Source organism: Mastigoproctus giganteus, chromosome 2 (genome assembly GCF_048544385.1).
Source record: "Mastigoproctus giganteus isolate SK-2022 chromosome 2, ASM4854438v1, whole genome shotgun sequence".
In the NCBI taxonomy this organism is placed as follows: Eukaryota; Metazoa; Arthropoda; class Arachnida; order Uropygi; family Thelyphonidae; genus Mastigoproctus; species Mastigoproctus giganteus.
In genome coordinates, this window is record NC_143576.1 from 15,208,180 (window position 1) to 15,230,874 (window position 22,695).

At 35.3% G+C, this 22,695-nt stretch overlaps 1 protein-coding gene across 1 annotated transcript; it reads right to left on the reverse strand.

Moving 5' to 3' along the window:
• Positions 1–3,782: 3,782 nt before the first annotated feature.
• On the reverse strand, positions 3,783–22,541 carry LOC150089180 (uncharacterized). Its single transcript, XM_090390361.1, has 3 exons — positions 22,395–22,541; positions 11,390–11,667; positions 3,783–4,651 (listed from the first exon to the last, which is right to left on the reverse strand). Exons 1-3 carry the CDS (start codon positions 22,448–22,450, stop codon positions 4,554–4,556), a joined length of 432 nt encoding a protein of 143 aa, XP_090246487.1. The 5' UTR covers positions 22,451–22,541; the 3' UTR covers positions 3,783–4,553.
• Between the last annotated feature and the right edge of the window lie 154 nt (positions 22,542–22,695).

The following is a 22,695-nucleotide window of genomic DNA, read 5'->3' on the forward strand; positions in this document are numbered from 1 at the left end:
CATGTAAGATTCCTCGATTTTTATCTTTTAGATTAGTTAAAGGATATTAATAACCTTCAAGTATTGGAAGAAATAAAAGTCTATATCAAACAAAAAATTTCGACCATATTGCACAAACACTGTCAAGTCTAATCAACCAAGTAAAAAGAGTTTGTGCTTATATTTCGGAAAAGGATACTTTCAAAATTTGTTGCAATCCCTATAAATTGTTATAATAATATTTTTCTTAATTACGTTATGTTTCTCTATTGTAATAATAACAAATAATCATTGTAACTTCTCTTATAATTATATTTAGAATAACAACTGAAGTAAAACTGAAAACATATTTAATTAAGTAAAACGAAATTTCAATTTATATTTAAATTTCGTTTTACTTAATTTGCTACTCTGCATTATGAACTTCCCTAATGTCAAGCTGATGCCATCATGTGTTCCTTTATTATACCTGCATGTATGCTATGGAACACATAGCATCCTGTTGCATATATATTGATTTTAAACCATTCTAAGCGTATGTAGTGCACATAAACAGCTGCAAATGATGGACAGCCCTCCTGGCCACTTAAACATCATATTGATACCACAAGGCTATCCATCACATGCAGTTTTGTATCTTGAAATGATACAAACATTGATAGTTCCATAGCATACACCACAGCTGATCTAAACAATTAATAAATAGATATCTGTGTGCATGTGTGTATAAAATAATTTCTATGCATCAGTATTTTATAATAATAATAAATAATAATGATCTTTAATATTCAAAAGTTGAGTACATAAGCTTAACCAGGAGACCCAGGAACAGAAACCACTGGAGTTTAACTTTGTTGACATACAAGAAAAGGTAACTAGCCAAATCTTAACTGATTAATTATTAATAAAATAAAATTCAAAAACTATTACTGCATTTGATTTTCATCATGGGGATATGTCAATTTTGTATAAGCTGTTTATTGAAATGTTATCATTTCAGTCTAAACTTAATACAGATTCAAAAGTTGAGTACATAAGATTAACCAGCAGACCCAGGAACAGAGACCACTGGAGTTTAACTTTGTTGACATACAAGAAAAGGTAAACATTTTGGTTAACATTGTGGAATTCTGCTGAACCCCATTATCACAACCTAAACCACTGCAAGATGAAAGTGTCTTTTTACAGTTTTAGGCACATTAGCAATTTAGAACATATCACATTATGCATATTATGCCTATAAATTATGTGTGTTCATTTTATGGTTGATTTCCCTGTTTGTTGGACTAAAAACAAAAATTTTCAGGAGGAAAAACCATTCACCCCCTTGGCTGAGACTGACTAACAAGATGGAGCCTGGAAAATGAATACCTACCTACTTCAGAACTGACGGGACACTTTGGAACTTTGGAAACATAGTCAATCTGTATTAAGTTCAGAATGAAGTGGTAACATTTCAATAAACAGTTCATACAAAATTATCATGTGGTACAACAGTGCTCTTTCTACTGAAGTAGTTAATTACCAAAATTACAAAACCACAAAACCATATTCCAAAGTTACACTGATGATAATTCTTTCCCATAATGTCAGATAGTTCAAATACTGTTTGTCGATTCCATACATTTTCGTATTTTTATTTCCAGCTATCCTTTTTTTCTCCCCACCTTTACGTAACAATCACAATTTTTTCTATTATTCAGGAAATGAAACAGACCTATTAACAGGACTAATTAACCATAAAAATAATAAGGAATTAATGCTGTATTCTTATTGGTATCCATTTGATCATATGAAAGTAGTTTGCAAATGACATTCAGGTCCAGCCTAGTCTTAGGGAGATTAAGTTGGCTCCAGTTTTACATTGTATGAAACTACTAATATTTTAGACCAGGGCTGTCCAAACCACGGCCTGTGGGAAGCATGTGGCCCTCCTGTGGGTTAGGCCTTTTGATTTTCATGCGTGAAAAAAATAAAACTCTCGTCACAAAACACTACTTATGAGTGCAAACCTAGCTTCTATGCACGACTTCAAGTGCATTTCGTTGCAGCCATGCTAGATGTCTCATTTCAATGTGCATGTTCCGGGAAGGGTCACCTGTCATTAGTGTCATTCGTACATCCGTTTACCAAGATTGTGTCACCGGGGCTCACCAAATTACTAGATATGCATTGCAACTGATTTCCGTGTTATCTTCAAATTTTCAATATACTTCACTTCTACTTAATAAATTACTACTTATCATCAAACAACCATGTCTCACAAGAAAAGAAAAATTGAAGAAAAGAGAGTATATCAAAGCTGATGAGAATCAGACTATTTGATTACAAACAACAAGAATAAAATTCAATGTCTTGTTTGTATGCAAGTTTTGTCAGTGCCTAAAGAGTATAATGTGAAACGAAAAACGACACTACACTACATTACACAGTAAAATATTTAAGATGTATATTGGGGAATCAAGAAGCACCATTATTGCAAATATAAGAAGAAATTGATGCATCAAATGAGTTTTTTTGCTAAACTTAGCACTGCACATAGTTGTAGCCTTGCCGCTTTGTACAAAGTAGCACTGGAGTTAGCGAAAGCAAAAGCCTTTTAGTGATGGTGTGATTGCCCTGCCATTCATTGCATCATTCATCAAGAAGCACTCTGTGGAAAATCTCTACGTCAAGTCAATGCCACGAAAGTAGCTGTAAAAGTAACCAATATTATACAAGGAGGTTATAGATCTCTGACCCATCATAAGTTTCATGATTTCTTCAGCGAAATGGATGCTGCATGTGGTGATATTTGCTGGTTAAGTGCCGGAAACTGTCTGGAATGCTTTTTTGCCATTCGGAAATAAATACTCACATTTCTTAAAAATGAAGTGAAGTCTGACACAACAGAACTTGAAAATCAAATGCAAGATCCCACATTTTATCTGATCTTGCATTTTTAACAGATATGACCAACCATTTGAATGAGTTGAATTTAAAGCTGCAGGGCAAACAATGGAATATTGCCAACTTATATGGTCATTTGAATGGTTTTAAAAGTAAATTGAAGCTTTTGAAATCAACATTGGCCAATAATATTTTTACTTTTTTTCCTAATTGCAAAAAGCAATTTGAAGAAATAAAGAATTTTGATTTTGAGAGAACATCATTTTCAGCTCATATAAAGTGCATGAAACAATCGTGGAGGATTTTGAGAATTGATTTGGCGATATTAAGGAAATTGAAGAAGATATTTCAGTTTTCATTCAACCATTGACTGTCGGCATTGAAAACGTAAGATCTGACTTCCAACTGGAATTGTGCGATTTGCAATCTGACCCTTTTTATACTGGCACAATCGAAAAAGGAGAAGATTTTTAAAAATTATTACCAAGACAGCGCTATCCAAAATTGAGGGACTCTGGACTCAAGATGTGCTCAATGCTCGGGAGCACACATCTTTTCGAAAGCACTTTTTCAACGATGAAATTCATAAAATCCAAATACAGATGTTCACTGACTGATAAATTTCTTTCACATTTACTGCGACTGGCAACTACAAGCATCGATATTGATATAGCTACTTTAGTAAATGAAAATGAACAAATGCAGAGCTCTCATTAAAATGAAACAATTATAAACAATTGTGTCTTCTCTACTGTTTCAATAAAAACTTTTATAAGCAACATGACTTTCCTTTATTACGAAATTTTAGAAGTGCTTGCTAAACCTAACGGTAGGACTCTCCAAATATTTTAATATCTGTACTGTATTTATTATTCTGAATGTGGCCCTTGGATTGCTCTTTTTTTTTTTTTTTTTTTTTAAATGTGGCCATCGGATTACCTAAGGTTGGACAGCCCTGTTTCAGACTATATCAACTAATGCATTCAAGGAAAAAAAAAACAAAAAAAAAACCACAATAGATTCTTCCGCAACAGATCAGTGCAATAGTTAGCAATGGGCCATGTATTTTTTGTGGGAGTGTAGAAGGCCTGATCTCATAACATGCATAGTTTTATGAGCTAATATTATCCCCGGATAGTAGCCAGCCCTAAAGAGAGAGAGCAGATACTGTACAACTCTCAACAAAGAAATACTCTCCTCAGGCTTACAACAGAAATGCCAACTCAACAGTGGCCTGTTCTATTCCCTCAATAGTAACAAGCTGATCTGATACAATTATGCTGGCCTGTTAAAATAAAAATTAAGATAAAGGAATGTTACACAAAAACAACAGGTAGGTGCATTTCAAACATCACAAAAGGTTTATTAAAATTATTTCAATTTGACATGTGCATAAATCCCTTAAAGAATTTCACTTTATAAAGCAGACTATACACGTTTTAAATTAAAAATACAAATATTAAAGTACCACTACATGTCAAAAATAACAAAATTCATTTTTAACTACACTATCATTTACAAATAAATAAAAGCAGCATATATTTTGAAGATAAAATTCTGATTGTAAAAAAGAGGAAAAAAATTGAGTACATTTGAGTACAGTATACAAAATAAATCATAAATATTATATAAGAATGGATATGTCAAAACATTAAAATTCAATTGAGATTTATCATCTTCAAACATTAAAAAATACCAGAAGATTTGCCACCTGGTGGATTTTTTATACGAACACATGTATGTTGGTTAGCTACCTCACTAGCGCCCTGTCCAGTTATTGGATCTGTAATTTATAAATTTTATTAGAGTAAATAGAGGACTTATATAAATGTATAGAAATTCATTCAAGAAAACAGTTTTCACACACATTATTTGTGGATACAGGAATCCCTCGATTAGTGTGATTAATTTGTTCCGCCAAAATGGAACGCTATGCAAAATCACGCTAATCGAAGTTAATAGTCAATACAAAATAGCCTAATTCGTTCCAAGACCTACAATATACCAATCAATATTTTTAAAAATACGTTTTTTTATGGCAATTTAATGTACAGTAGTATAAAAGCAAAGGATAATTATAAATATTTGCAGTACAGTAATCAAAAGTTTATTGAAATTAAAAAATTACAATATATAACTCACTTTATTTCTTTGTAAAATATTTCAAATGGCTGGTTGGGCAGACTTTTATTTCTTCCTTTCATCATAAATTTGCTTGTATGGATACATATCTTTTTCAATGTTCCTGCGAATTTACATACTGTGCTCGATATCTGGGTCTGCATCCATGATTAGTTGTTTCAAATCTTCAGCTGTGCGAAATATTACTTCAAGTTCTTTTAAAAGTCAACTTCTTTTCTTGAAGATTTTCTTCCGCACAAATTTCCACCTTGTCATATGCTCATTGTTCATCAATATCAAGGAGGTCAGAATCGCTTAATTGTTCTGAATGTGATTCCAGCAATTCGCGAACATCACTGTTGTCGATTTCATCAAATCCTAGATCTCTTTCAATATTTGCTATTTCATCAATAACAGTGTTGACATGAGTGAAACTGCAGAAATCATTTGTGCAATGTGGCAAAATATGCTTCCAAACTGCTCTCATATTGCTGGATGTTACTTCAGACCATGACTCATGAAAATTGTCTATTGCTTTCCTGATGTTGTAATTTCTCCAAAATTCAACTAAAGAAACTGCACCATCTCCAGTTGTTGCTTCAATTGCTTGCGCAAATTGTTCTGTGTAAATAATAGGCCTTAAAAGTAGCGATTATGCCTTAATCCATAGGCTGTAAAAGACTTGTCGTATTTGGAGGCAAAAAAATAACTTTCATGTTTTCACACAAATCAGAAAGTGCTGGTGGGTGGCCCAGGGCATTGTCTAAAATTAGTAAAATTTTGAATGCAAGATTATTTTCTTCACAGTAGGCCTTATCTCTTGGACAAAAATAGCTAGTGAACCACTCTTCAAATAAAGCTTTCGTGACCCAAGCTTTTCTATTAGAGCGCCAAACAACATGTAGGCTTGCTTTATTAAAACCTTTACCAAAAGATCCGGGAGTTTCGTTATGTTGTTGTTATTTGGTTTTTAGGAGCATTAGCAACTAAGGCCATATTGCTCCAGGAATATGCGGTGGTCATTCCCTGACCTTTCCGCATCCTCCTTATTTGGTGGTGACGGGCTCGAACCCTGGTGTAACCAAGAAGTGTGTGCTATGCACTGCTGCTCCTTCCCACCTGGCTACGGGGAGGTGCCCTTGGGAGTTTCATTTCTACATATAACCATGGGTTTTAATTTCAAATCGCCTTCTGCATTGCCTCCCAATAAAATTGTTATTCTATCTTTGGAAACTTTATAGCCTGGTTCAGCCTTTTCTTTTTTTGCTAGAAAGGTTTTTTTTCACATTTGTTTCCAAAAAAAGGCCTGTTTCATCAATATTAAATATTTGCTGATCTGCGTAGCCGCTGCCATCAACAATTTTCTTTAAAATTTTGGGATATTTCATGGCTGCATCTTTATCTGCACTTGCCGCTTCTCCAGTCAATGTGTCAAACCAAACTTCTCCAGTCAAACCAGCCTTTACTGGCAGTGAAATTTTCTTCCGTTTCAATCACTTTTTCTTTTGAATTTGCTTGAACATTTTCTTCAGTTATCGCTCTACCCAAGTTTTCTAGTGTTGACGTTTCCTTTAACATTGCAAAAATACTCAAGGCTTTTGTTTTTATGGTCATTGTGCATATTGGAATTCTTTCAATGGCTAAAAGACGTTCCATCTTTCAATGGCTAAAAGACGTTCCATCTTTCAATGGCTAAAAGACGTTCCATCGTACTTCTATTTCTTGTGCGTGCTGACAATGAAGCAAGCTTACCTTTTTCCTTATATGCAGTGACTTTACTTAAAATCGTCCGAACCATCGATTCAGGCATTCCAAGATGTTGAGAAATTTGTATTTTACTATCACCATCTTCAAATCTTTTTATGACTTCAATTTTTTCATCTAATGTTATCACTTTTCTTTTTAATAATTTTTAATAATAGTTAATAATTATGTAATATATCTTGTTAATTTAATTTAATAGAAATTAATTAGTATGCACAGTAATTAATGGCGAGAGATACACGGGAGTCTGCACGTTAACACTCAACGCAAGAACAACTGAAAGCAACTGATCTGCATGCACGTAATAAATGGGTGCGGCTGGTGTTGTCATTCAGAGAGCATAATATTAGAAAATATTTCAATTGTTGTAATAATACACGTTTGAAATAATCCGTTTCTTTTTATTTTCTTATGGTAGAAAAACAAACTAGCTTCGCACACTGTATCTTGCATTCGTTTTTGTTTATTTCTCGATAACATTTCTCGATGGAGAAGGTATGACGCGATGTGTTTCTATAATGTTCTCTAATGTTATGCCTACTTTAGCAGTGTATTTACATTCATAGCTTAGGATTGACTCTCGTAGCACACCAGCTTCAGTTTCTTTGGGCCAAGCCAAAATACCGCGGTAATCGAGGGATTCCTGTATATAGAAAGGTGTAAATTCAGATAATAAAGTAAACACAATTATAAAACATGCTTGCCTTATATTTTCATGCAAAGTGAACAAAACACAATAATATCAGAGTAGTATAAACTTATAAAATATTTCTAATCTGCTTTCACACACATTAAAGCTAGAAGGAAAACAAAATTTATGATCAAACAACTACAAGAAAAAAAATTAAAACCAAAACTGTGTAGTAGTAGTAGTAGTAATGGAGGCATGCGATGCAAGAAAGCAAGCATATGAGCTTATGTAGCATCAGCCAAAAAAAAAAAAAAAAAATCAAACATCCATTCCCTCTAAAAGTTTGTCCAGTTCCACCTTGAATTTATTTAAGCTATCAACTTCCACAACGACAGATGGAAGCTTGTTCCAGCAATCAACCACCCGCTGGCTAAAGGAAAATTTCCACACATTAATTCTACGACTGTCTTTCCTCAATTTGAATTTATGCCCTCTCAGGTTTGTAATCGTAATCTGAGCAAGCAGAAAAATCCCATTCAAGGACTTATAAACCTCAATCAGATCACCTCGCAGGTGCCTAGTCTCCAGTCGGTGCAATTTGCAGAACTTAAGCCTTTCTGGGTAAGAGTTTCTTGGTAAGAGGACCCCTTCGCTCCTCTCACCAATCTTGTTGCCCTTCTCTGTACATGCTCAAGCAACTCTACATCCTTCCTAAAATGAGGCCTCCAGACCTGTATGCAGTACTCAAGGTGTGGCCTGACCACTGCCTAATATAAAAGGGATAATCACCTCCTTTTCCCTACTAGCAAAATTCCTGTATATCACTGACAATACCCCATTACCTGCTCTGCAGGCTGTCTGTATTGCACATAAATTAAATCCATATAAATTTAAGATAAACTATTGTGTCCTTTTATATTGCTGCAAGCAGATTAACTGCCCACAGCAGAAAAAAACTTTGCTTCACGATGAGCTGCCACAGTACTGCACTATTTTCAAATAAATAATATCACCAAAAGGTTAAATTTGCTATTTGTTTAAAAAATATAAACTGCTATTTTCAGCCCGTTTAAATTTGGGATGTACGAACTCAAAATCGCCTCTGACAGATAGCAGAAAACAACAAAAAAGTTTGTAGAAAGGAAAGGGCAATAGATATTACATCAGTAATAGCTGCCTGAAATTGAAGACACAACTATAAAATCTCACTTGTTTAGGGATATACTAGCCATTCATGAGACAGTTTCTAATGACAGCACTCAGACAAAAGAGCTGTAAAGGTGAGATGGCATATGAAGAGTAATTAAATGAAAGATTTTTGAATATGGGTGATTCCATGTCAAGTGTCCTAATTTTGAAGGTCCCTGCTCGACCATCTTCAATTTTGTTGAAACTTGGTGTAGATGTTTAAACAGGTTTCCAAAGAAGCTATGCAAAAATTCAGTTCAAAATATAGTATGGTTGAGGCAACAGCACCTTTTTTGTGGAGGTCACTTGTGTTACGCAGAGCAAATCACAAAAAATTTTCAAAGTTTTAAGTGTTACTGTTGCACAACATTGAGAGGTAGTGCTCTGAAACTTGGTATACCTAGTTAACTTTTGGCAGAGAATGCAAAATGTTTGGTGTCCAGGCTCAAAAACCTTCACATTTTTTACAATGCGGTCTAAAACTGGCACCAAAAATTTGTTGCAACAAATTTAAGCAAGAGTTTTGAGAGTCATAACTTTGAAATAAAAACCTTTGGTACCTTCTTCTTTGGGCATTCCATTTAACATCTGCATAAATTCAGCCTAACTAAATATGAGCTCTTATACTTGTTTGCTGGCTGAGATATTTTCCTTCAAAGATAGACTCAAAAAATCTGAAAGTCAAAATTTGACCTATCTTTAGGGGCAAATATCTTAAAGTGGGACACCTTCAATTCTCTTTCCTGCTCTAAAACCTGCTCTTTCCAATTGACCATTGGAAAGAGCAGGTTTTAAACAAGAATCATGGTTTCTCAGTTTTATGTCTTGCTATTTAAGGCCTATAAAATGGCCTTAAACATTTTATATTTTCCACATAATATTTGCATATTTATTTGATGGTGAAGTTTCACATCTCAACAAGGACAAAACTATTGCATTTACAAGAGTGTAATTTTCTGCAATTACTCTGCCCTTTGGTTTAAGTAGAAATGATATACTGTATTGCCAATACACAAAAAGATCTGTATTTTTTTCATGTAATTTCAGTAAGGCCATACATTACATTGTATCAGCTGTTTTATAATTTTGAAGTTAAAACTGAAAATTAAAATATACACTGTATATATATATCCACATTTACATTTTGCCAAATTTGTAAAATGCAAGGACATGAATTTCTGCATTTCACAAATTTTAGTTAATTCTTGCACTACCTTTGTTCCAATGTATTCCACCTCTACAAAATATATTCCTTTTACCTACTAGGGAGGGCCATGCTGATAAAATTCCCCCCACTCCACCGAAAAAGTGCAAAGTCCCTCAAACCTTACCTTGAGTTAATCCACAAGTTTTTCAACATATGCTCCCTCCAATTATGCTTCCATGCAAGTTCGTTGACCTTATTTAAGATACACACTGAAATATTTAGAAGTCTTTTATTCTGCAGAAAAATGGATTTGTCAGACTATTTAGTTGTAATTTTGCTAATACTAAAGAAGTTGTTTGCTGTAAGCTGCCATTCATGCCCTAGTATTGGCTTTGCATGCAAGATTAGCGTAAAGTTGAGAATTTAAAACAGTGCGGTCTTTGTGCTTTATTTATCACAGGGGTTGTAATAGCAGTGTTTCACATTTTAACTAAATGGCAGATTTTTGGCAATGCCATTTGGTTGAAAGTATTGCAATATATGGCAACTCGTTGCAGAGACAAAGTTTGTTTTGCTGTGAGAATTAGGATCATTGCATTTAGTAGGAAAGTTGAAATCCTGCTGATCGTAAAAATATAGGGAGGGAAAGACAGCCATCATAACTTCATATAACTTCAATAAGGCCAGATATACAGTATCAGATATCTTATAATTCTGAAGTTAAAATCTGAAAATGAAAATACATACTGTACTATGTATGTAATAACTGTTGTTGAACTTAATTTTTGGCTAACTTATGATGACTAAATTTTCTTCCTCATGAGTCTAAAAGTTTAATTTTTTTTCCACTGTTAATAATTTACATTTGTTGGCCATTTTGCACCAAATTTACATTTATATGGATCCACTATTATTTAACCATTGTCATTATTCAGAAGTTTTTAATCCTTAGTCAGCTCCACCGGTGTGCTCAATCCCAAGAGTGCTTATTGATCAGAGAATTTTGTAACATTATAGAGCACTAGATAATGATACCTGGCCATTAAGAAGTGATCACTATTGGTGGTTCTGCTAAATGTATTCAATATAATTTTTTTTAAATGAAAAATACAAATTTCTTTTAATCCTTGCACTACCTTGTTCCAATGTATTTCGTCTCTACAACATAGATTTTTTTTTACCTACTGGGGTGGGTCATGCTGATAAAAATCCCCCCACTCCAACCAAAGCCTTAATCCATTTCTTAGATAGAAATGGAATTTCATGTGTTAATCCACAAGGCTTTCACAACATACATTCCCTTTAATTATGCTTCCATATGAGTTCCTTGGCCATATTTAAGATATCCACTGAAATATTTAGAAGTCTTGTATTCTGCTGAAAAATGGATTTGTCAAAGCTATTTAGTTGTAATTTTTTCTTCACAACTCACCAAATGTTTTATAATTACTCTGTATTCCAATTTCAACATCAGCTGCACTACTCATAATGTGTGTGTGTAAAAGAGAATGAAAAGTCTCTAAGAAGTGGACAGATATGTTAAAACTATGAAAGTCATAACATGATTAAGAATCGTGATAAAATAAAATAGCACATTTTTGATATCAAAATAAATAGGTTTCATATAAAATTTAAATACTGGATTGTAATGAAAAAATTATTAATCTAACCATATCTTTTTGATGTAACTTCCTTATTCCCATCTTCAGATTCAGTAACAGCATTTGATTTTGTTGGTTCAACTTGCTTTTTAGGGATGGCATCTGATTCATTTGCTTTGAATAATCTATTCTGAGTGTTTGTCTGTCCAGTAGGCAAATTGGGTACGCTATCTTCTGAAAAAAAGATGTTAGACTGTTGATGGTTTGGCATTCTCCGATTTGAATTTTCTTGAGAATTTCCTGTACCAAAAATATCACTAGATCCTCCACCAGGAGGCTTTAAAACCCTATATAACAAGAAATTTATATTACTTTATATGATTAACACATACTTTTTTGAAATAAGAAAATCTGTTACTAATTATGCTGATCAACAAAGTTTTGGTAACAAAAGAACAATTGTACAGCATTACACACACACACACACACACCTAATTTTAACAGAAATTTATGTGACCAATCAATGCTACAATTGGGGACAGGCAGTGTGTGGTGATTCTGCTCGTGAGTGTAACTTTAATTTGTTGCATTACTTTGCTGGCAATTAGTGTTCAAGTTTTTTACAATAGTCTTAGAGATAACCATGGTTGTCTTTATAATAAAGTTACTTTTGATAGTGATGTAACACAGCTTGTTGCAATTTCTTTATCTGTCCCTCAACCAATTTATGTCTCTTCTGTACCACTCTTTCCTCTTCAGTCTGAATGCTTATAACCAATCTTTGTTCTTCATTATATCTTAATTTACCTGTAATTTGGTTTTCCTTAATAACCTTACTGCATTTATTTATGCTAATCCTATTTATTTTACAGCATTTTACTAACATTTATTATGATTCAAGTTTAAGGTTAATTTGTATCTTTGTGTTAAATGTGTCAAATGGTTGAGTTGACATTCAAATTTGCATTTTATTTACTTATTTTCACTATAGAGCTTAGTGTCCATGGTATATATTACATTGTCGATTTTAATTTGTTCATTTTTTTTTCCTTCTCATTTTTAGAAGTTTATTTTATTTTATTTTGAACATTAGGGTATCTTGGTACTTGGGCAGTAGAATCACACCTTACCAAGCATAACCCTAATTGTAGCATTCATTGCCTGCATTAGTTTTGTGATAATTAGTGTCCTCCCCATAATAGTTATGAAGCCTAACATTTGTCTTTATAAAAGAAATTGCATTTCTTAAGAAGAGGAACAATTTTCTTTCTTTATTCAATGAAAAAAGTAAACATTGAAATTTTTTTCCCACTATAATACATATGAATTTTTAAATACATTTAAGAATTACTTGCACCATTTCTGAGAGGGCTTGTGTGTAACCATTAATAAACACTGAAAAGGAAACTGTTAATAGAAGCAAAATCCACCATCAAACTAATATACCACATGGAAAAACAATTCTATAAGGGACTTATCAGGGTTGTCAAAAACAATGAAGTACAAAACTTCATTTGTTCAGACAGTAATACACAAACTAACAGAATTTGAGCTTTTGATTTTCACAATTGAGTTTCCCAATTAAGACTACTCCCTACAGAACCAAATTATTCTGTCCTGATCAATATATTTCTGAAACCACATTTAGGACAAATTGAAAGATATAGTATCAGACACACAAATCTCTGACAAGCTTCCAGGCTGAATTTGCTCCATGACATCAACTCACTTCCTCAGTGAGTCAAAATAGTACGAATTTTTTTTAATTGCTTTTATAAATAGGTACTGGCTCTGCACAAATTAACAAATTCTCTCTACTATGGAATTCTGTTCCCATATCTGGAGTGATCCCCTCAAAACTCTTAGAGATAGATTAATTAATGATCCTCTCTTAAAAAGTCACTTCCCTCCCTATCAGAAAACATTGTTTTCTGCATGCATTTTCTACAGACAGAAATTTCTGTGGACACTGTTCTTCTGAATTAACATAAGAAATTCCATCTCTCTCTTCCAAACATTTGCATCTACTTGCAGAATTAACTTTTCTTCTTCCATTATTTCTTATAATTCTGTTACCAAATTTTCTTGTTAAATGTTTTCTGAAAATTACAAAGTATAGAAATTCAATTCTGTGAAATTCTAAATAGCTACTCTTATACCATGTGGGTTTTTTAATTAGTTTATGTAGCCTATTGATTAATGTACTATACAATTAGGTAACATTTCGGGAAACTTGCCAGAACCCATCATCAGAGACTATATTTGATTGTACTGTTAACAGTTGCCTGCCTAATAAAATGAAGGAGACTTACCATTTCAGCAAGTAAGAGGCTGTACACTATATCCAGTAGCAGCAACAATGAGCATGAGTGCTTGTGTTCCTTATAAAATTTTCAAATTGTAATGTAATCTAGTCAAAATGCAGGTGCTGCTGATATGTTCAGATTTGTATATTTCCTTAATTAGAAATATATGAAGATTTATTTGCTTTACATTTTTATATTGATTATATAATCCTAATTTTCCAAGGACCTTCATGCCCTATTTTTTAAATATTAAAGTAGGGTGTAGGGACTCTGGAAAATATTTTGCTTAGGGACCAAATACTCCAAAGATAGGCATGTTCCTAATTATATTAAATAATTCAATTCTGCATTTATAAATGTGGCAAACTTGTTGATATTCCTCAACATGTTCCCAAACTGAAAAAAAAAAAAAAAAAAAAAAAGAGTTCAAAATCACTCTATCATTGATATACTCAAAAACTTCAGTATGATGTATCTGCATCAGAGTACAACGGTGCCTATCATCGGTCCTTCTATCCAGGTGCTATAGACAATGAGTCAAAAAAAAGACACAACCCATAGTTTATTCTCACCTTTATTTCCATTATTATTATAAACATAATTATAATAGAGACTGCAATAAACGTTGAGCATCCTCCTTCCCCAAATGTAAGCACAAACTCTTTTCAGCATGTTCGATTAACCTTGACATACTGTTTCAACAATTATTTTTGAAAATTTCTGATTTGATATTGGCTCATAATTTAAATTGACAACGTGTGAATGTTGTTACTGTATACTACTTCTTTTACATAATTTGAAAGATAGGAATTTATTTATTGGATGTTCATGTATGGGTATGTGCTGAGCTTGTGAAAATGGAATGCTGCCATTGTTGAAAAAAGAATACTACTGGTAAAGTGACTAAAAGCTAACATATAACAACTGTTGGACATCTGAAGTGTCCAGCACTGCTACGTAGCAGTTTGAATCAAATTTCATCAAGCTGTCTGAATACCTATAATTTAGGCTTCAAAAATTATGAATATAGCACAAGGCAGAGTCATGTCCTAGGATTCAGGAGATCTGGATGCAAGAATTATTGTTAAGGATATCCAGCCCACCTTGCTGGGGCTGAGGGTACCACTTTTAATTGGATTTTAACTTTTTCAATTACGGGCTGGGTGCATCATACCCACCTCATTTAGGATTGTCCCTCACACATGCTTCAATTTTTTTCCTTTAGTTTTGTACATTATTTGCATCTTATATGCAATTTTTGTAAGAAGATGAGGTCCACTTGTACCATCAGAAGACTTAATAATTAATTAAATTCTGTTTATTAGCTCTTGGTCACGAATTCCTATAATGCAGAGAGGCAGCAGCTCCCGACAAGCCAGTTGTTGCAGGTTTGTCCAAAAGGCATTCTGGACAAAGTGCTGGACCAGCGTGATAGTATAGAGAAGTACCATCTATACAGTACAGAAAGCATGCTGAGCTTGCCCTGGGACAACTGATGCAACAGCTGTAGAGGCTTACAGTAAAGCATAAAGACATGTTTAGAATAGAATACAATACAATTAATAGGAAAGCCAAAATTGACACCTGTAGTTTAAATTAAATGGACATAACTGGCATGACTTGGCTATCACTAAATTTTCAAGATTAGCTAATGCATGAGAAACTGCAGTTCAGTACATAAAGACCGGAGGTACCTGATGAGGTATGTGCTCCCCTAGACATCTATACTGTAAAGTCAGGGTGAAAGGAGAGGAAAGATGTAACATTGTGGTTATATTTAGTTCGGTGGAGATTTGTTAGTATGAGTTTAGCCACTTGTGACAGGAGAGCTTTGTTATGGGCTATTAAGACTGGGCCTATATTCAAACCATTAACAAAGAACAGTGTTGAATGGGAAGTGCCTTTCGATTAAATGGAGTCGAGTTAGTAAAGGGGCTAGTGTTGGTTTGGATCTTGCTGCTTTCCTGGGGATTCTCCAAGCTATGACTTCCCAAATTTCTGGGCAATCAATGTCAACATTATACAGTTTTGTAAAGAAAGAAGGGTTGTTGTACCAGATTGAAAGTGAGAAGTCAGAGTAGTTTAGGCAGTCAGCCATGAAAGCTCGGAAAGTGACATCATAGCTAGACTTAAAGTAGGTCCATTTAAGAAACCAGTATTCAAAGGAAGAGATCTTTTTGAAGTTTACGTTGGCCACACCGGCCCAGACAGGGGAAGCATAGATTTTTTGGTTTGATCATTTTGGAGAAGAAATTTATTATGATATGGGCAGTGTATATGTTGAAGGTTTTGTTTTCTAGCCAAATGGCTCATGCGAGTTTTTTGGACAGGCAGTTGAAACGAGTAGCGAAGTTGAATTTTGAATCGGAGAAAATTCCCAGATCCTTATGGTTGGTTATGATAGGAATTGTTTGTGCATTCAGCAAGGCGGTTATTGGAAAGATGCTCTTTTTAAGGGAGATTTGGAGTGACTGGATTTTGAGAACGAGATTGAAGGATTTGAGGTACAAAGCAAACTCTTGCAGGGTGTTAGAGTAGTAGTAGAGTTGTGTTTTTAGGAGCATTAGCAACTAAGGCCATATTGCTCCAGGATATGCGGTGGTCATTCCTTAACCTTTCCGCATCCTCCGTATTTGGTGGTGACGGGCTCGAACCCCGGTCTAATCAAGAAGCGTGTGCTACGCACTGCTGCCCCTTCCCACCTGGCTACGGAGGCGCCAGGGTGTTAGAGATCAGCTCTTCAGTGCAGTTAGCTGACTGACTTGAGTCTGCAGTGGCGATGATTTTAACATCGTCCGCATAAGACATTACATGCTTATGGGTTAGTAGGAACAGTTGGAGGATTGCAGAGAACATTATTGCCGATAGTGTACCGCCCTGGGGGATTCCAGATGAGCAAATGGCACAATAGAATTTATTTTTTAAAGCTTGCTGTTAGGACCCTTTCTTTGAGGAGGTTGGCAAAGAGATTTAATAGATTACCGTTGAAGAGGTAAAACTGTTTGAGGAGATTCAGGAGAGCATGTGTGGAGACTGCATTGAATGAACATAGAGCTGATGTCTGTGTAAATTATGTCGATTTAATTTTTAGAATCAAGAGCTTTCAGAATTATTTGGTTTGTTGCAAGAAGGTTGGTTGATGTGGATCTTCTGATAATTTCCTAGTGAATCTGGTTATAATGTTCCCAGATCCTTATGGTTGGTTATGATAGGAATTGTTTGTGCATTCAGCAAGGCGGTTAAAATCCTTGGCAAAGGATGCAAAGAAAAACAGAAAAGAGTTCTTTACATACTTGAACTCGAAAAGGAAAGGGATGAATCAGATTGGTCCACTGGATATTGATGGTTCAACAGTTGAGGATCCTGCTCAGGTGGCTAACAATCTAAACGAGTATTTTGCATCTACATTCACGCATGAGGAGTTATTCAGGAAGGAGAATGATGTAGGTAAAGTAAACATTGGCAGTGAGCTGGATGATTTTGTAATAACTGAGAGGAAAGTGGAGGAGAGATTGTTGAGGATAAACATAAAAAAGGCACCTGGGATGGATGGGATCTATCCAGTTATATTAAAGGAGGCAGCAAAGGAAGTATGCAAACCCCTAGCCATAATTATGAGAGCTTCTTTGGACTCAGGGGAGGTACCCATAGACTGGAGATGTGCAAATGTAACCCCAATTCACAAAGGAGGATCAAAGGCTGACACAAGTAATTATAGACCTGTTAGTTTAACTTCTGTTCCAGGTAAATTAATGGAGGCACTGGTTAAAGAAGCACTGCAGGATCATCTAGACAAGAATTCAGTTATAGCTCAGACGCAGCATGGTTTTGTTAAGGGCAGGTCTTGCCTGACCAATTTGATTGGATACTATGATGTAGTCACAAAAGAACTGGATGCAGGGAATAACTTTGATATTATATATTTGGATCTTAGAAAGGCTTTTGATACTGTTGCACATGGAAGACTGCTGCACAAATTGGAGCAGTGTGGCATTGGAGGCAAATTGCTGCTATGGATAAGGGGATGGTTGAGTGGCAGAAGACAGAGAGTGGTAATCAATGGACACTGCTCAACGTGGACTAATGTTATTAGTGGAGTTCCTCAAGGTTCAGTGTTGGGTCCGTTGTTGTTTTCGGTGTTTATGAATGATATTGATGATGGGATATCAAGTTTAATGTCCAAGTTTGCAGATGATACAAAGGTTGGCAGGGTCGTTAAGGACAATACTGACGCTATGCTGCTGCAACAGGATCTGGAAAGGTTGAACAGATGGGCTGAGAGGTGGCAAATGAGGTTTAACATCGACAAATGTAAAGTGCTGCATATGGGAAACAGTAACCCCAGAGCAACGTATCAACTCTGCGGTACTACACTGACAGTGGTGGAGAATGAAAAGGACCTGGGGGTAATTGTGCAGGCAGATATGAAGTTCTCTGAGCAGTGCAGACGAGCTGCAAGAGTAGCTCATGGTGTCTTGTCAATGATATACAGGAATTTTTCTAGCAGGGATAAGGAGGTGATTATTCCCTTGTATAAGGCAATGGTAAGGCCACATCTTGAGTACTGTATACAGGTCTGGAGGCCTCATTTCAAGAAGGATGTAGAGCTGCTGGAACGGGTACAGAGAAGGGCAACAAGATTAGTAAATGGAACAAAGGGTTGCTCTTACGAAGAAAGGCTTAAGTTTTGCAAATTACAGAGTTTGGAGACTAGGCACCGGCGAGGTGATCTGATAGAGGTGTATAAGGCTTTGAATGGTTTGAGCATGCTCAATGCCAATGGGATTCTTCATCTTACTCAGAATAATCACCTCAGAGGGCATAATTTCAAATTGAGGAAGGACGGATGTCGGATAGATGTGCGGAAATTTGCCTTTGGCCAGCGGGTGGTTGGTTGGTGGAACTGACTTCCATCACTTGTTGTTGAAGTTGATAGCCTAAACAAATTTAAAGCTCAACTGGACAGGTATTTCGAACGAACGGAGGGGTGAAATGGGAGTGGGTTTTTTTTTTTGGCTGATGCTGAATAAGCTTGCTTTCTTGCATCATATGCCTCTGCTAATGCTAATGTATTGGGAAGAGTTGCTTCCTCACTGTTGGTAGCATATATCTTTCTAGGAATTTTAGTACAGAGGATGGGATTGATATTGGCCTGATATCTTTGTTGCTTTTGATGTTTTTACATTTCAGTAGTGGAAAAATTTTGTAGTGAGCCCATTCTAGGAGAAAAAAGTTATTTATGGCCTGATTGAAAAAGAAGACCAGAAGACTAGCGATTTTGATCATGAAGAACAGTATGTTGTTGTGCCCTGCAGTACCTTTTTAGAAGGGAGATTTTTAATTGCATTTTTGATTACCTCTTTTGAGACAGAAATACTGCTGAATTTGTTGATGGACGGCATACATTCTTTAAATTCTGGGCAGGGATTTGTTTTGCTGTTAAAGAGAGTTATGTGTTCCAACCAGCAGTTGAAATCTGATGTTAATGGATGGGATATTTTGGGGTATATTGTTGAGTTTTTCTTAATCCTAATGGTTGTGAATTGTTGAATTTCTTTCCTCTTTAGTTTGTTAAACTTATTATGGTGAGCTAAGAAATTTAGATAGTCGTTTTCAGAGTTAGATTTTTTAAAGTTTCTGAATGCCCTTTGCAAAGGGACTCAAGTTGTGGTGTCCACCAAACATTTGATTTGAAAGGAGTGGTGATTTTTGATGCCGTGATTTCTGAGATTGAGGCTAATCAGGTTGAGAAGAAGGTATATGCCAATTTTGTAGGACAGTTGACTAAACTGTTCCAGGGGTAGAGGCTTAGGAGCTCTAGACAGATGTCCTGTTTTAGATGTTTCAGGTTAAAAGATCTCTTTTTGTAGACTGGGTTCTTTTCATATTGGGACAGGATGTCGAAGGACAGTTGTTTTGAAATTGGATTATGGTTCAGATTCAAATGCAGTTGAGATTGGAAGTTTGGAAAACATGTGGGCATTAGAGAAGATTTGGCCGAGTGTGTTGTCATAAGCATGGAATATGACTTATTTCAATTTAACCTCTGCAGTTTTAGAGGAATATTGCAGATAATGTACAATATCTTTTATTTCTTAATTTTATAGAATGAAATATTTCAGGGCTACAGCAATCCCCAATTTTTTTTTTTTTTTTTTCATTTTAGTATTACTATTGGCAAATTCTGCAAGCTTCAGCTGTTTTAGTCATTTCAGGTTAAAAGATCTCTTTTTGTAGATAGCATCAGCCAAAAAAAAAAAAAAAAAATTCACACAACCATTCCCTCTAAACATTTGTCCAGTTCCCCCTTAAATTTATTTAACCTATCAACTTCCACAACGACAGATGGAAGTTTGTTCCAGCAATTAACCACCCGCTGGCCAAAGGCAAATTTCCGCACATCTATTCTACAGCTGTCTTTCCTCAATTTGAATTTATGACCCCTTAGGTTTGTAATCTAAACAAGTGGAAGAATCCCATCAGAATTCATCGTGTTCAACTCACTCAAGGCTTTATACACCTCAATCAGATCACCTCGCAGGTGCCTAGTCTCCAGCCACTGCAATTTGCAGAACTTAAGCCTCTCTTGGTAAGAGGATCCCTTCATTCCGATCACCAATCTTGTTGCCCTTCTCTGTACATGCTCAAGCAAATCTACATCCTTCATAAAATGAGGCCTCCAGACCTGTACGCAGTACTCAAGGCATGGCCTGACCATTGCCTTATACAGAGGGACAATCACCTCCTTTTCCCTCTAGCAAAATTCCTGTATATCATTGACAAAACCTTATGACCTGCTCTGGCAGCCTGTCTGCATTGCTTAGAAAACTTCATATTTGACTGCACAATTACTCCCAGGTCTTTTTCATTTTCTACCACTCTAAGTGTAGTACCACACAGTTGGTATGTTTCTCTGGGGTTACTTCTACCCATATGCAGTACTTTGCATTTGTCAATGTTAAACTTCAGTTGCCACTTCTCAGCCCATCTTCCCAAATTTTCTAGATCCTGTTGCAGTAGCACACTGCCATTAACAACCCTGCCAATCTTTGTATCATTTGCAAACTTCGACACTAAGCCTGATATACCTTCATCAATATCACTGATAAATATACAAAACAACAGTGGACCCAACACCGAACCCTGTGGGATTCCACTAATAACATTAGTCCATGAAGAGCAGTGCCCATTGATTACCACCCTCTATCTTCTCCCACTCAACCATCCTTTTACCCATTGTAGCGACTTACCCTTAATACCATTCTGCTCCAATTTGTGTCTTCCATGCGGAATAGTGTCAAAAGCTTTCCTGAAATCCAAGATTTGAAATTGGATCATGGTCAGATTCAAATGCAGTTGAGAATGGGAATTCAGAAAACATGTGGGCATTAGAGATTTGGTCGAGTGTGTCGTCAATGACTTATTTCAATTTAACATCTGCAGTTTTAGAGGAATATTGCAGACAATGTACAATATCTTTTATTTCTTAATTTTATAGAATGAAATATTTCACGGCCACAGCAATCCGCAAATTTTTTTTTCTTTTTCATTTTTGTATTAGTATTGGCAAATTATGTACGCTTCAGCAAAACATAAAAAAAATTAAATAAAAAATAACACTAAATAATTTGTTCATATATATATATATATATATATATGGTAGAAGTAGTGGTAGTAGTGGCATGTGATGCAAGAAAGCAAGTGTATGAGCTTATGCAGCATCAGCCAAAAAAAAAAAAATCACACCATTCCCTCCAAATGCCTGTCCAGTTCCTCCTCAAATTTATTCAACCTATCAACTTCTACAATGACAGATGGAAGTTTGTTCCAGCAATTAACCACGCACTGGCTAAAGGCAAATTTCCGCACATCTATTCTACATCTGTCCTTTCTTAATTTGAATTTATGCCCCCTTAGGTTCGTAATCTGAACAAGTGGAAGGATCCCACCATAAGGCCTTGAATGATCCCATCATTCAAGGCCTTATGGTGGGATCTTGAGGTGCATAAGGCCTTGAATGATCCCATCATTCAAGGCCTTATGCACCTCAATCAGATCACCATGCAGGTGCCTAGTCTCCAGCCACTGCAATTTGAAGAACTTAAGCCTCTTTTGGTAAGAGGATCCCTTCATTCCCCTCACCAATCTTGTTGCCCTTCTCTGTACACGTTCAAGCAAATCAACATCCTTCCTAAAATGAGGCCTCCAGACCTGTACGCAGTACTGAAGGCGTGGCCTGACCATTGCCTTATACAGAGGGATAATCACCTCCTTTTCCCTGCTAGCAAAATTCCTATATATCATTGACAAAACCCCATGACCTGCCAGGGCAGGTCATGGGGTTTTGTACATATATATGGATATATAAAATATGGGCAGATTTTTATTTATTTATATACATAAACACACATCTACCCATGTTTTATATTTTTTAATTTTAAACCAATCCACACACAGTAATGGGTTATATTAATTGTGCTTTTGTTTATGGGCGTGACATACGTCAATAGCTTCTTGAATATTGTAATGCGACAAATGTGCGGGGCTATCAAAAATAAGAATAGGTCTATTCAAAAGCAATTCAAAATTGAAGGTAGATCACAGAAATGAATCACCTTCAAAAGCAACGACAGGCCACGCCAATTCTTCCCCTTCATTGTACTACACTGTAGTATTGTACATTTCTTGCACTTTATTTTACAATGAAATGCAAGCAACACAAAAAAAAAAATCATCAAGAAGGAATTTCATTACACATTTACACTTACTTTGATGATAATTTTTCATCATCGGAAAAACCAACTGTAAATTTTGTAGACGTCATTTTTGCTTAACAAATTACACAATTAAACTATGTGTGTAAGCACACACACACGAATATTGATTTATAAGTATACAAAACTGTTAACATATAAATATTTGTTACCATCTAATGAAAAGAATGCGACTACGCCACCTAGCGTGATTCTATATCAGTTAGCTCTTACAATGTTCAAAACAAAGTAGAGTAGTGAGTTGTATATGTAAAAATTTCATATCTGTATAGCTTAAAGTATATTTGATATAGCA